Source organism: Microtus pennsylvanicus, chromosome 2 (assembly GCF_037038515.1).
Source record: "Microtus pennsylvanicus isolate mMicPen1 chromosome 2, mMicPen1.hap1, whole genome shotgun sequence".
In the NCBI taxonomy this organism is placed as follows: Eukaryota; Metazoa; Chordata; class Mammalia; order Rodentia; family Cricetidae; genus Microtus; species Microtus pennsylvanicus.
Genome location: NC_134580.1, coordinates 39910329 through 39923873, shown reverse-complemented (window position 1 = coordinate 39923873; position 13545 = coordinate 39910329). Strand labels below are relative to the sequence as shown.

General features: G+C 47.1%; 1 protein-coding gene across 1 annotated transcript in view; it reads left to right on the top strand.

Moving 5' to 3' along the window:
* The window catches only part of Tg (thyroglobulin), a 182859-nt gene that overhangs the window by 26800 nt on the left and 142514 nt on the right, over positions 1–13545 (top strand). Inside the window, exons 17-22 of the mRNA XM_075960884.1 lie at positions 956–1165; positions 2354–2508; positions 2722–2878; positions 4660–4875; positions 10956–11105; positions 13501–13545. The exon at positions 13501–13545 is cut by the window's right edge and continues 126 nt beyond it. Coding sequence (XP_075816999.1) covers positions 956–1165; positions 2354–2508; positions 2722–2878; positions 4660–4875; positions 10956–11105; positions 13501–13545 — 933 coding nt within the window. The remainder of the gene's footprint in view (positions 1–955; positions 1166–2353; positions 2509–2721; positions 2879–4659; positions 4876–10955; positions 11106–13500) is intronic.

Sequence of the window (13545 nt, the reverse complement as noted above, 5' to 3'; positions counted from 1 at the left end):
GAAGTTACTTGAATATCAAATACAGAGAGAAATGTCTCATGAGCATATAGAAGCATACTGAGATATATTATTATATTTTATAATATACTCATTAAAAGCCTGCTGTGAAGGCAATGCCCATGAACCTGCTTAGATGACAAACATAGCAAGACAGTGTCTAATACAAAATAAAACCAAAGCAAACCAAAAGCCAAGGAAACAAAATAATGTGCTGGTTAAGGCCACAAGCTAAGAGCTTAACCATAGCCTTGATGACTGTGTCTGGTAGATGCAATTTTGGAAAGATCCCAGAGCCAGGACACTAAAGTGAAGAGGAGTCCACCCTGTCCTCTTTCCTTTTCCCTGGCCTGGTTCTCCCATGCTGCAGAGCCCCATGGAATGTTCTACAGCTGAGTGTGGAGAGCAGACGGCAGAGGCAACAGGCACACAAGGCATCAAGAGCCCATAGGCAGTTTGGGCAGTGGGGGCTGGGAGGGACATTAGGAAGGGGACAGTGCTGAAGAGTTCACACAGAGCACTGTTGTCTCACTAAGGGAACAGGTTCAGACAAGGAAGACACAGGGAGGGCAGAGACCTCATTGGCTCCACAGCATGCCTATGACTCGAAGCAGTCAGTGGCTGCAGGTGTCACCCCTTGAGCTCCAAGTTGCTATAGTGGGAAACATGGAGGACAGCAACTGGTCTGTGAGCCCTGAAGTAAAGAGGATGGAGTGGTGGCTCACTGGATTTATAAGGTAGTCGGAGATACTGTTATAAAATTCATCTTTGATTCACTGTCTGGTGAAATTGAGAGATGGTGGGTTTATCCAGAGAAGGAGGGGGAAGGCCCAGGCCCTGGCAGAGCAGGGTACAGCCAGGAAGGTCCTGAGAAATAATCAAGGGACACAGAAAAGTAGACAGGAGCTAGGCTGCAGCCTGGTAGGCAGCCATGACTCTTCTCCCTACCCGCTTCCAGGTCCACAGTGTCCACTGCCATTCTCGGAGTCAGACGTGATGGATGGAGTAGTCTTCTGTGAGACAGCCTCTGGCCCAGGAGTGTCTGCCGTTCAGCGGTGCCAGCTACTGTGCCGCCAGGGCCGTCAGAGCACAGTCCCACTAGAGCCACTGATTTGTGACCTGGAGAATCAGCGCTGGGTGTCACCGCCACCACCCCGAGTCTGCCAGCGTGAGTAGCAATGGGGACATTTGTCTTGCACTCTGTTCCCTCTCAGGGCTATTGCTGAGGAACCTCTCTCCCACTCACACACAGCCTTTTTATGGTACATCAGGTGGCACCAGGGCTGGAGAGCTGGCCCCAGGAAGCACTGCTTCTAGGAGCATATAGGCCCACACCCATGGGATTAGATTTTCTGGGTGGCTCTCTGGAGCCAAATGCTCTATGGGAGAATTAACATTATTCTAGGTTGCCTGTGGTTACCTGGATCAGATACAAATGTGCAGTGGTAGATACTCCAGCTGCAGAGTTAGGGACCCTATGCAATGTACTTTGATCTTCCTGTCTACCTTACGGCAAACCCTAACCCCTCCTCATATCCATCTTGACCTTTGTGGTGAAGTCCTAGAAAGACAGGGGTCCAAGACCTGTGCCAGATGAACATCAGCGTCTTGGATAGATGTAGACCTCTTCCTTTGTACAGTTTCTTACTGCCCCAGGGAACCCACCTACACAGTGTGGAAGTATGGGTTTCCGCTCAAGCCTGCCTTGACAAGGCCAGGATGTAAGTAGCTCCAGCAGACCAGTTTGAACTAGAGCATCACACGTGACCCTCCTAGGGTAGAGGGGTAGAAGCATCTGAGGTGGAGACCCATACCCTGAGGTTGACCTCCATCGCCAGGAGCTAGCTGACAGCCAGAGTGTTCAGGATGGGATTAGCAGCAAAGCACCGTGGTTTGTAGGGGGCTCTCATCCAGAAAAAGTTTAAGATGTAGTTGGGACAAACAAGTGGCTTGTCCCCTTGATTATATAACAGGGTGGCCTCAGCTGAAATCAAGACCAAGTTAATCCTCATTGAACACTGAACAGCATTAGAGATCTTCTACCCCTAGCCTGCAGATCAAGAGGGATGGTGGTGTTTATTTGCAAAACAGTATGGGAGATTTTTTCCAGGGAGATTGTCATAACCCCTATGAAGAACCCTGATTCAGAGGCTGAGCTTGCTGTGAGGAGGCTCAGTGACTCAGAGCCAAAACAGTGTGCCAGAACATATGGGTATCTTAGGACATCAGTACAAAGAGGCAATGCTTGTGTGCTTGTGCTAAATGAGGAGGAACTCTTTGTACAAAGGAAAATCCACAGGAACGAGTCCTGCAGGCCTGTCGCCCCGGTCCACTGACCTCTTGTGCTTGGCTGCAGGGCCTCAGCTGTGGCAGACCATGCAAACACAAGCACACTTCCAGCTCCTGCTCCCACCAGGCAAGAGGTGCAGTGATGACTACTCCGGCTTGCTGCAGGCCTTCCAGGTCTTCATACTGGATGAGTTGACAAGCCGTGGCTTCTGCCAGACCCAGGTATGTGGCAGCCTTCCCCACAATGAGGGCTGAATTCAGCATCAACTCTCAGGGAGCCTCACATGGGGAAGAGGTTTTTCAGTAACCAAAGCCCCAGGAGCAGGATGATAGAAGACTATAGGATGTAATATAAGCTCCTTCAGATTACTGACACGTGCTTGATAGTATCAGCTTCTTCTATGTTCCTAAACCAAGGGGTCATTCTCCATGCAGGTGAAGACATTTGGGACCCTGGTTTCCAGCACTGTCTGTGACAGCTCCTCGGTTCAGGTGGGGTGTCTGACTGCAGAGCGTGTGGGAGTGAACGTTACGTGGAAATTGCAGCTTGGTGACATCTCAATGGCCTCACTTCCAGATTTGCACAGCATTGGTATGTTCACCTGGGCTGCTGCACAGCATTGGTATGTTCACCTGGGCTGCTGTCTTGAAGAAGCCAGGCAGCCTCACGGAGCCTCAGACTCCCTCCTTACAATGAAACCGGGGAAGGTGCCGTGCCTTCTCATAACTACTTGGGAAGCGTTGTGTCTAGCTCTTGGGAACGGCTAGTTGTGTGTTTAAAAGCATATCAAAGTTAGATTCCCTGGAACTGGAGTTACAGGCAGTTGTGAGCCACCCAATGTGAATTCTGGGATTTGAACTCCAGTCCTCTGCAAGAGCAGCAAGTGCTCTTAAGCTCCTGAACTGTCTCACCTGGCAGCACAAACTGGATAGATTATTAGATAATTACTAGATAATAATTACTGTGTAATCAATAGATTACTAGAAAAGCAGAAGACATGGAATTTGGGAAGTGTGTGGGGTGTAGGGCTGATCTGGGCAGAATTAGGGGAAAGAGTTGGGGTGGTATGATCAAATTACATTGTATGAAAGTCTCAAAGGGTTAATCACAAATAGCATATATACTTAAAATATATAAAAGTCAGTAAAGTTCTGGTCAATAGGAACAAATAGCATCATAAGCAATAGAGAGGCTAGAGACTTCAATGTAGGGGGGAGACACATTGTAGGGGAGATTGGGTGGAGAGAGGGACTCTTCACTGGCTTACAACTTCCATACCACCCATGTCCACTGAGAAAACACCTCAACCCATTGCTCCCACCTAAAGCCTGACAGTTATGCTAGGGATGGATAGAGAGATCACAAAGACCTAAGAAGAAAGGGTAGAAAAGGGTAGGATGAATCGTGTGTGCGCTATCATGAAGTGTGTGCCCTGTTTTCTCTGAGCTTGCTGGTAGGGTAGGGAATAATCCACACACCTGGAGGGGATAACTCCTGTCTCTCCTCTGTCATTCGGTGGCCCAACGCCCAGTTACCCGAGTAGCTGCAACCTGACCTCTGTATTATGAGCATAAATCTGTCAAAAACACAAGACTGGGGTAGAATCCAGGAAGCAGGCTACATATCTATCATTCTCTTGGATTCCTGATGCCACTGTGGCAAGAATCTACCTATCATTATGAATAAAGGATTTCCATTAATCTTCCCCTGAGAAAGCCTGGGTAATTTGGGAATGTCTGATATTGTTAAACCATAAGATGTTTGTCCCCAGCTTCAATGTGAAGACAATGATGACTGTGGCTTTAGGTCACAGCTAGGGAAAGGTTTAGCATGAATCTTTTTTGCACATAGAGGTCTGCCCCAGCACCTTTCATGGCATTTCCCAAGCTTTCTGCTTGGGAAGTCATAGCCTTCTCTAAACTTAGCAGGATAGTAAAAGCTGCATTTCCAACAGAAGGCCATGCCTTTCATGTGGGTGGCCCTTGCATATACACTGTCCTTTGGGAACCTCCCACTAGTAAGAGAAGCATCTCTAGGTCTGTAAAGCAGATGTAGACACTGGGGCTTAGAAGAGAGGCAGAGAATCTGAACAGTGTACCTCAGATCATGGTAAAGCATATCATATGCCAAGATGGACCACTTTGGTGCCACAGAATCTGAGACTCAAGATCAGAGTTTGACTTGCAGGTTTGTGACTTTGGGCCAGCCACTCACCTCTGAGCCCAGTCTGCCATAATGTCTAATGAGAGAGAATTCATGATACCCGTGTGTCTTTCTGCCAGGGTTTTCTAGGTAGCCCCACCCCTATTATTCTCTCTGGTCCTGCAGGGAACAGAGAGATGACCTCTGCCTGCCTCACCTGTGTCTTACAGAAAGGGCTTTAGTGGGCCAGGATCTTCTTGGGCAATTTGCAGATCTGATCCAAAGTGGCAAGTTCCAGCTTCATCTGGACTCCAAGACATTCCCAGCAGACACCACATTGTACTTCCTCCATGGGGACAGCTTTGTCACCTCTCCCAGGACTCAGCTTGGGTGCTTGGAAGGATTCTACAGAGTTTCAGTCACCAGTCAGGACCCTATGGTCTGTGGTAGGTACCCACCTCCCTCTGGACTGAGGTATGGAACCCCAAGAGGCTTCAGGAAAGGCCAGTGAACTCTGGGAAGGGAGGTTGATCATCAATGCATTGGTCAAGAAGTATCTTCCACTGTCCAGTTTTCATGAGAATCAATCAATAGCCATCACTCACAAAGCTCAGCAAGAGGAAAAATCCAGTGTGTGACATTGTCCTTTCTATTAGTTCTTCATCAGCTTGAACCCTGGTGCTGGGGTCACTGGGAAAAGAAAGCCAATGTCTACCCTGTATCCTGGCTCAAGAGTTCTGGGTTTTGTTTTAGAAGATGTCATTCCTATCAACCCCTATATAGCCATTTGCCAGCCTCCTCTGTTGCTCATGGAGACGAGACAGGGACAGGTTGACTTGGCTGTTTTTGCTCTAGCCATGAGTGTCTTTGAAGATCACTCTCATGGGAATGCAGCTGCAAAGTAGAAGAAAGATGTGTGTCAGATTGCTGTTGCTCTCTTTATAAATCACTCTAGACTAGTGGTTTTATCTTATAGCTCAGTAGGCTGAATTGCCACATGGGTCTCCTTGGCTAGAATTGAGGTACCCTCAGGACTGTATTCCTCCTGAAGACACTTGAGGAGTCTGACTCCAGTTTCTTGAAGTCAGTCACACTCCCTGGCCCCAGAATCCCTCTTTCATCGTCAAGGACAGCACAACAGTGCCTTTCTGACCCTCTCTGCTTCCTGAACCACATCCTTCTGCTTTAAGAGCCATTTTAATGACCTACAGCTGGATAATCCAGGACACTTCCATGATTGAATGGTCCGTCTATTTTTATTTTAATCCCTCCTCTAATTTTAGTTCCTTCTGGCAATATAACTTAATATAAATCTTCCAGGGGTCGGGATGTGCTCATATGTGGGTAGGGTGGTGGAATCGTTGTTCCATTACCAAAGGTTGAAAGGCTTAATAATGGTATGGAAGCCTTCTTCCTACATGGAATGAGATGAAGTGTTTTTATCAAGCTGGAGAGAGATCTTCTCTGTTATTTCCCCACATTATTTATGTTGGTTGCAACAGAAAGGTTCCATAGATGTTCTGAAATCTGTGTCAAGTTACTGGGTTTGAGCTACATCCCCATCCTAGCACAGAGAACAGGAGCACAGCCATTCCCAGCCATTATATATTGCAGATTTTATACTCTGCAGTGTGACTTTGCAAATATTTATCTCACAGGAGTCCCTGGTGGCAGAGCCTTTTCCTATGAAACAGAAATGGAGGCTCTGTTAAATGGGTGTGTGCAGCTCAAACAGGCTGTCTCCCAAGAGGGACTTGAATTTCCCAAACCCAATATCAATGGGTGAGGAATCCTACCTCCTCTTGGGCCAGAACACATAATCTGTCTTTCTGTCTTTTAAGGGATTTCCAAACAAGAGGCTAAGAAGAGGAGGAAGAGTGGATGGTGGCATCTACTAAGTGGGAGGAACAGGGTCACAGAGAGGACAGGTCATACCTGTCAACCACTATGTTTTCAAACTTTAATATTCAGTGTCCCAGGCTCCCCAGATGAACACCATTAAGTTGGTGTGTGGGTGTTTATATACATGTAAGGACACTGTGTTCATGTTATAACACACACGAAATAAAGGGGAAGATGATAATCCAATCACAACTTTCCTCTGGGGTGTTTGATCAATAGTGACGCCCAAATCCTATCACAAGGGCTGACCACCTGACCATCCAGCCTTTCCTCTCTTCAGACAGAAAAGTCAAGGATATGTTCACAAAAGCCACAGAAAAAGACGTGGGTAGCTTTGGTTATGTCTGAGATCCCCAGTGAATTTCTTATATATGTGGGGCCTTCTTGTATGTATGGGCATTTCTGGAGGGTTTGGTGTGCCCCCATCCTATCCTGAGTGAGGTGAGGAAACTGAGGCATAAGCTCTAAACACACCCAGGACAGCACTCTTTATTTAGACACACCTGGGCTTGAGTCCTGCCCACCCCAGCACCTTCTCATCCTGCGGACCAAGGAGGTCACTTGTCCTCCCCTGAAAATCGTAACTTCCTTGATGAAAGCACACCTCTCCTTCTATGAGAAACTCTTGGCAAGTGCCCGTGTTATTGTCTGGCCGTGTAGACATGCGAGCTCGGCTCTATCTGCTCCAGAGCTTTAGTTCCGCCCTGTGCACCACGCCTCTCCCTTCTCAACAAGGGAGGTCTAGTGAAATCACAGCTTACAAGATTCAGGTTTCTCCTTTTGGGCTCTTCTTCTAAAACACATCTGGAATACAGCTGTGGACCTACAAGGCAGAACATTGTCCTATGGAGATGAAGCAGGGTTTTTATCTGTTGTCTCTGAGGTCTGATGTAAGTGGTCCCTGATAGTGCAGTGACTTGGGGGGCAGAAGGAGCTTCCCTCCCTTGTGGCCTGTATGGTCCTTCCAATCCTGGGAACTGATGCTGCTAGGGAGAAGATGCCTTGCTTGCAGTTTCATCAGGATACGTTTAGTTCACTCTCTTGCCTCCGTATATCTTTATGGATCCTGAGGAAGTGGATCCCAGGGGATTGTTAGGATTTTCCATTCTCTTTATATGTGACATTAATTTTCACTTATCTACTATAAATTCTTTCTTCTTATCTCACTACAAAGTCTTCTAATAGAACTAGGTCCCTGTGGACCTTCCCCACCCCCAAAGTGGTATGTTGTGGCTTTCCCCTTTTTCCTCTCCTCCCTTGCCCCATTTCATCCATCTGTCATCCACCCACTTGGGCTTTAAAAATCTAGTATGTGCAGGCCCCATGTCACAAGTACAGAGCAGCAAAGGCCACGGCACCATACACAACTGGACCAGAAGGCTGTGCTATAAAGAGCCCCTATAGGGCAGTCAGAGGGGCATGCTGGGGTAGCAGGTGCTGGGTGGGGTCTGGAAAAGTGAAAAGGGATTGCTGCTAAGATAGGCAGATGGGAGTAAGGTACTTGTATGGGAGTGAATGTGTGTGTGTGTGTGTGTGTGTGTGTGTACTTTAGTGTGTTAGGGTCACCAAAATGAAGACTATCCCAGAAAACTGGTGGATTACTGAAAAAGCTATGAGGCTCAAAGTCCTTGACTTTCTGAGACAATGCCATGGCAGGAGGTGACCCACTGAGAGAGACAGAATACAGAGAAGGATAGACAAGAAGTTTGGACCACCAGCAGAGTACCACAGAAGAATTTTGAGCTAAAGAGTGACAGGACCAGTGCCCCGCCCCCCGTGCTCTATGTGCTAGAATCCAGTTCATGAGCTTCAAGCAAGGGACTGGAGGTTGAAAATAACACGCAGAGACAGACCAACAAACAGACCTTCCAACACTTGTACCAAAAGCCCCTCTTTAATAGCACCATGGAGGCTTAAATACCCTGCAGTCAATGGCCAACAGGTAAAAATCCCATCCTCTGATCCTCTAAGCTAGGCACAGCTTCTAGTAACTTCAATTAGAAGGCTCTAGACAGGGAAGAGCTACTGAAGGCCAGGACTTATTGGTCCCAACAACCAGAAAGATTTGACAGGGTTTGCATGAAGGACCATGATCTCTCCCCAAAGATGTTTTTCCTCTTTTCAAAAGTATAGCTGTCATTGACGGGGCTGAAAGATTGGCAGGAAGGATTCAGAGCCTTGCAAACTCTAAACTCAAATGATCCAACAATGTATTATATAAAGGAAAGTACTGATCACAGCTCTCAGAAAATTCTGGCTGTAGAGGGACATAGTTGAAGGGGAAAATGAGCATGCAGGGGCCAAGGTAGACTTGAGAGAAGCCACTTTCTGAGGAAAGGATGATAGTCATCAAGGCCCCACCTCATTATAATCATGAGCGGTGCTCTTTAGGTGGAAAAACTCTTGACATCAGGGACAACCACAGTGGGGAAAGAGCACGCACACTCCTCAGACAGGAGCCTGTGGTTTGATGCTATCTCCCCAGGTCTCACTTTCCTGTCTTCATCAGGACTCCGAGTGAAGATGGCAGGCCACTTGCATTGGCCAGCAAGCTTTTATTTCCTCTAGTCCTGAAGTCAGAGGGCCTTTACTTGAAAAAGCAACTGTCCCAACCAATCATCAAGAGCCTGACTCAAAGAAGTAATGAAACTCCATGCTCAGAGAAGGATATTCTCTGCTAGGGTGGACTGGAAAGTATGACTCAGTTTCCAAGATGTGGAGGAGACTCTGATTTACTCGGAGACACCAAGTATGCATGCAGACCAGGGATAGGAGCCCCTAGGACATTGGCTTCATCTCACCGCCACTCTGTGCTTACATTTTACCCGTTAATTGCCTTGCTGCCAATTCTGAAAAGATGTCCTTCTATAGGGCTGTGAGACAACACGTGGAAATAGCCGGCACTGTGCCTGTCACGTGTCATAACTTCCCCCCTCTCACCTTCCAGAAGAATGCTGTAGGAAGTGACGGCTGAGCACTTCAGGCTTGGCTTTCTCGCCTGTGAGATGGGAATAGATGCGAACTCTTAGTGGTATATATTAATCCATGGAGCACGGCCAGCAGTGTGCCAAACACACATTGAGGGCTCCAAGGGTGGGAAAGATTCCAACTCCACCTTTTGCAGAGTAAAACTTAGTATTTGAGCCGGGCGGTGGTGGCGCACGCCTTTAATCCCAGCACTTGGGAGGCAGAGGCGGGTGGATCTCTGTGAGTTCGAGACCAGCCTGGTCTACAAGAGCTAGTTCCAGGACAGGCTCCAAAACCACAGGGAAACCCTGTCTCGAAAAACCAAAAAAAAAAAAAAACAACAACAACTCAGTATTTGAAGCTATTTGACAAATTATTGAGAATACAACCCTGAAAAAGGAGGGAAAAGAGAAAGGTCCTCCATGCTTATCTGAGCCACCAGGGTCTGGGTGCTGGTTCCTGCACTGCTCTGCAGTGGAGCTCCTGAGGGATCTGACTTTAACGCCTTATGAGATATTTGCCTTTTCTATGGGGATTTTGGGTTCCCTGCCTATGACATATTGGAGAAGAGAAACGAAGAGAGGCTGAAGATGTTAGAGGGAGAGAAAGCACTGGGTACCAGAAGCTGAGCAGTGTAACAGGGAGAGACCACAGGAAGACACTGGCATCCAGGGTGACAAGTTGACAAGTGCTCTTATCCACAGAATTTGGGCTTTCTGAGTCAATCTGAAGCCAGCAGGCCTGATAGCAAGAACCACCTTTAGTCTGCTGGGTGCCCAATTAGTCTCGCCTTTGTGCAGTATGAGCTACATTAGTAGTGACTGACACACAGGGACATCAACCACAGCTGCCAAGTGAGATAGTACTAAGTTGCTAAGAATTACCGGAATCAACCCATTGAGAAGGTACCGTTTGTGCATAGCTGGCTGCAAGGAAGGACTTTCTTACAAGTAAAAGTAATTGTTATTTGCTGAGTGCACACTTGAGTCTGGTATGAGGACAGACACTGTCTGTTCATGACTGCTATACCCCATTAAATAGTGTTGACTCCATTTCACACAGAATAAAAATGCTGAACTAGACAGGAAGTGGGATTTCACCTGATCCGCCTGCTCTTTCCACTCTCCGTCACACCCTTAGATTTGGGAAACTGTGGTTGGACCTCATCTTTCCCATTCATTTCCTGCCAAGCTTATCTCCTTTGCAGTCTCAGCTTTGGCTCCCTAGCTGGCCTGATTTGGCCTTTCTCTTGCCTTTACATCTTGGGGATTTTGCACTTACTGTTTATACTGCCTGATGTTTGCTTCACAACACACACACACACACACACACACACACACACACACACGTCTCTAGTGTTAACTTCTCAGAGACTGTTCCTCTCTAATGTGCCCTGACTTGTCTCCTACTTCATTTGACCCACCTCTGAAATCTTGCCTGAATTTCCACAGTTCCTGCAAGTCCATAGCTTATGGAGAGAAAGGCCTGTCTGCCTTCATAGCTGTCTCCTTAGCTTTTAATCCCGAGGCTCCCTGCTTCTCATTAATTGCCCCATGAAAATCCTGGACTGATTTTAGGATTCTGTATGTACTGCAGGCCCTGCCTGTGACCATAAAGCAAGTTCTCACTCTGATGTCTTCTATGTTTGTGCCCCTAGTGAAGTGCCCTGAAGGAAGCTTCTCTCGGGATGGCCGCTGTACTCTCTGTCCTGCTGGCACATACCAAGAACAAGCAGGCAGCTCAGCCTGCATCCCATGCCCCAGAGGCAGAATGACCATCGCTGCTGGAGCTTACAGCAAGACTCTTTGTAAGTTATTCTGGGCACTATGAAGGAAAAACCTTTCCACACAGTGGGCTGCAATACATCTGCTCAGTGTCAGCACTGGAGATCTCTCTGCATCCCAGAAATGACCCACAGAGGTAGGAGGTTGAAGAGCATCAGTATCCCACATCCGATAGATAACAACAGTGGCCTCTTCCCCAAGTTATGATGAGCAAACTTGATGAGAGGAATTGCCAAGAATCTCTTGGGTGGCACGGGGGTTGGGTGGTGGTGGACAACAAAGCTCTCCACTGTTGAGAACCATTGGGTAAAGGCCATTTTCTGTTAATGCTAGTCTCCTGCCAAGCTCCAGCCTAGTCATGTTACCTGCAAAGTCTCATTCAGTCAACCCAACTCCTCTCCCAGGTAGATAGTGTAGCCCACTTTTTACAAATAAGATGAGGGTTCAAATAAATGAGCTTACTTAGTCAAATTCACCCAACTAACTCAGTTGATCTTTAAGCTTAGTTTTGCCTGATTCTGATACTTCTGGTTTTTGTAAATCGACTTTATTAGATCCTGAAGAAAGTTTTCCCACCCAGACACATAACCACTGTGTAACTCACGTTCGGCCTTATGCTTGCCAGGTCCCTGTATACTTGGTCTTCCTATGTGTTATGAAACTCCCAGAGTCATTTAGTAGTCAAATGACTTCTAAAACCACCTGGGTATTCTTGGGAAAGGACCCATGCTTTGTAATAGACCATGTTGATGAGAGTCTGCAATTACATCAGCATGAAGCAAATTGTTATTGCTTACAGTGTGAATATGTTCCAGAATGGTTTAGAAAGTGATCGAAGGAGATAAAACCCCTCTGATAAGGAAAGTTTCCTTGGAAAGAAGGGCCACACTAATTGGATGGTAATGCTGACAGACTCAAAACAAGAGGGATTTTGTAGGTAGGAATCTGCTGATCCCTAGAGATCTATGAGACAGGTCATTGGTGCCACATTCCTGGTATACCACCTGATACAGAGTGCCTAGAGTAATAGGCACTGTTTTTTGTTGTTGTTGTTTTTTGTGGTTCTCAGGATGCAGGATCAGTGTGCCAAGACGGCAGGATAGAGGGTTAGAGGTGGGGCTATTGGGTGGGAAGAGTAAAGGTGTCAAGGTTGGGTTTCTCTAGCTGCTTATTCCATGAGGCCTTTGTGTACTGTATGCACAGAGACCAAGACCTTCAGCCTTCCTCTTTGCTTAAACACATTCCATTGTCTTCTAAACTCCTAACCGCATCCCCCTGAAACTGCATCCCAAAGGTGCTACCCTTGAATTCTATCACATGAAAGATTTTGGATTCAGCACACGATTTGGGGCAGACACAATGTCAAGCCCGTAGCAAGCAGTGAGGAGGTATCTGATATGTGATAACACCTTCCCCCCACACATGCACGCTGATACAGATGCTGCACACTGATACAGATGCTGCACACTGATACAGGTGCTGCAGTGACATTGCTGTGTAGCTGTAGAGGATTGGGCTCTGTCGTGAACCTTCCTCATTTATCTTCCTGAATGCAGAGCAGTTTTAGTGGATTGTCTGTTCTGAAGACTACTGGGCAGGTGGAGAAAAGATTTCCAGAAAGAGGTGTTAACTTGAACACAGGGATGGAGGGGAGTCCATCCCTGGACTTCATCCTTACATTCATGGACGTTGAGGGGGATTGTACATTTTAGACACCAGGAAATGTAGTCAGCTGCAGGTCCTGGCCTCATGGAGCTTCCATGAAGTGGAATGCAAGAAGTCATTAACCACCTTTTCACAGGGTAATAGAAACACCAACCAAGCTTACCACTCTGCAGGAGAGGTGTCAGTTAAGAAAGAATAGTAGCATTGGACAAGACCAGGTTGGGGATCTGGGGATGTTGCTGTCTCTCTAGGCAGCTATTTCAAACAGCTATAAGCTGGGTGGATTTTACAGGCACCAGCTCTGTTTTTCACTATTCTAGAGTCTGAAAGCCCCAAATCAAGTTGCCATCAGGTTCAGTGCCTACTGAAAATACCACAGACGCTGGCTTTCTGAGTGTCTTTATATGGCAGACAGTGCATGCCGGCTCCTTTGTCCTCTTTTGTAAGGGCACCAATCCCTTACAAAAATGTCAACAATCACCTTCCTACAGCCCTATCTCACACTACAATCACACTGAAGATCATATTCCGAAATATGGGCTTTGCAGCCCATATGAAGGGTGCTCTGTGGACTGGACATAGCGCTTTGGTGGTATGCTTTGCTGAGGATGGGCACACGCAGAGATTTCAGCTAGAATGTCTGGCTTACCCATGACTTTGACATCACCACAGCCCAGGGGTCCTGGAAGGTGGAAGAGAAGGAACAGACCACACAGTCCTGTTACTCATTACCGTGTTCATCTGTTGTTCCAGGTATCACTGACTGTCAGAGGAATGAGGCTGGCCTACAGTGTGACC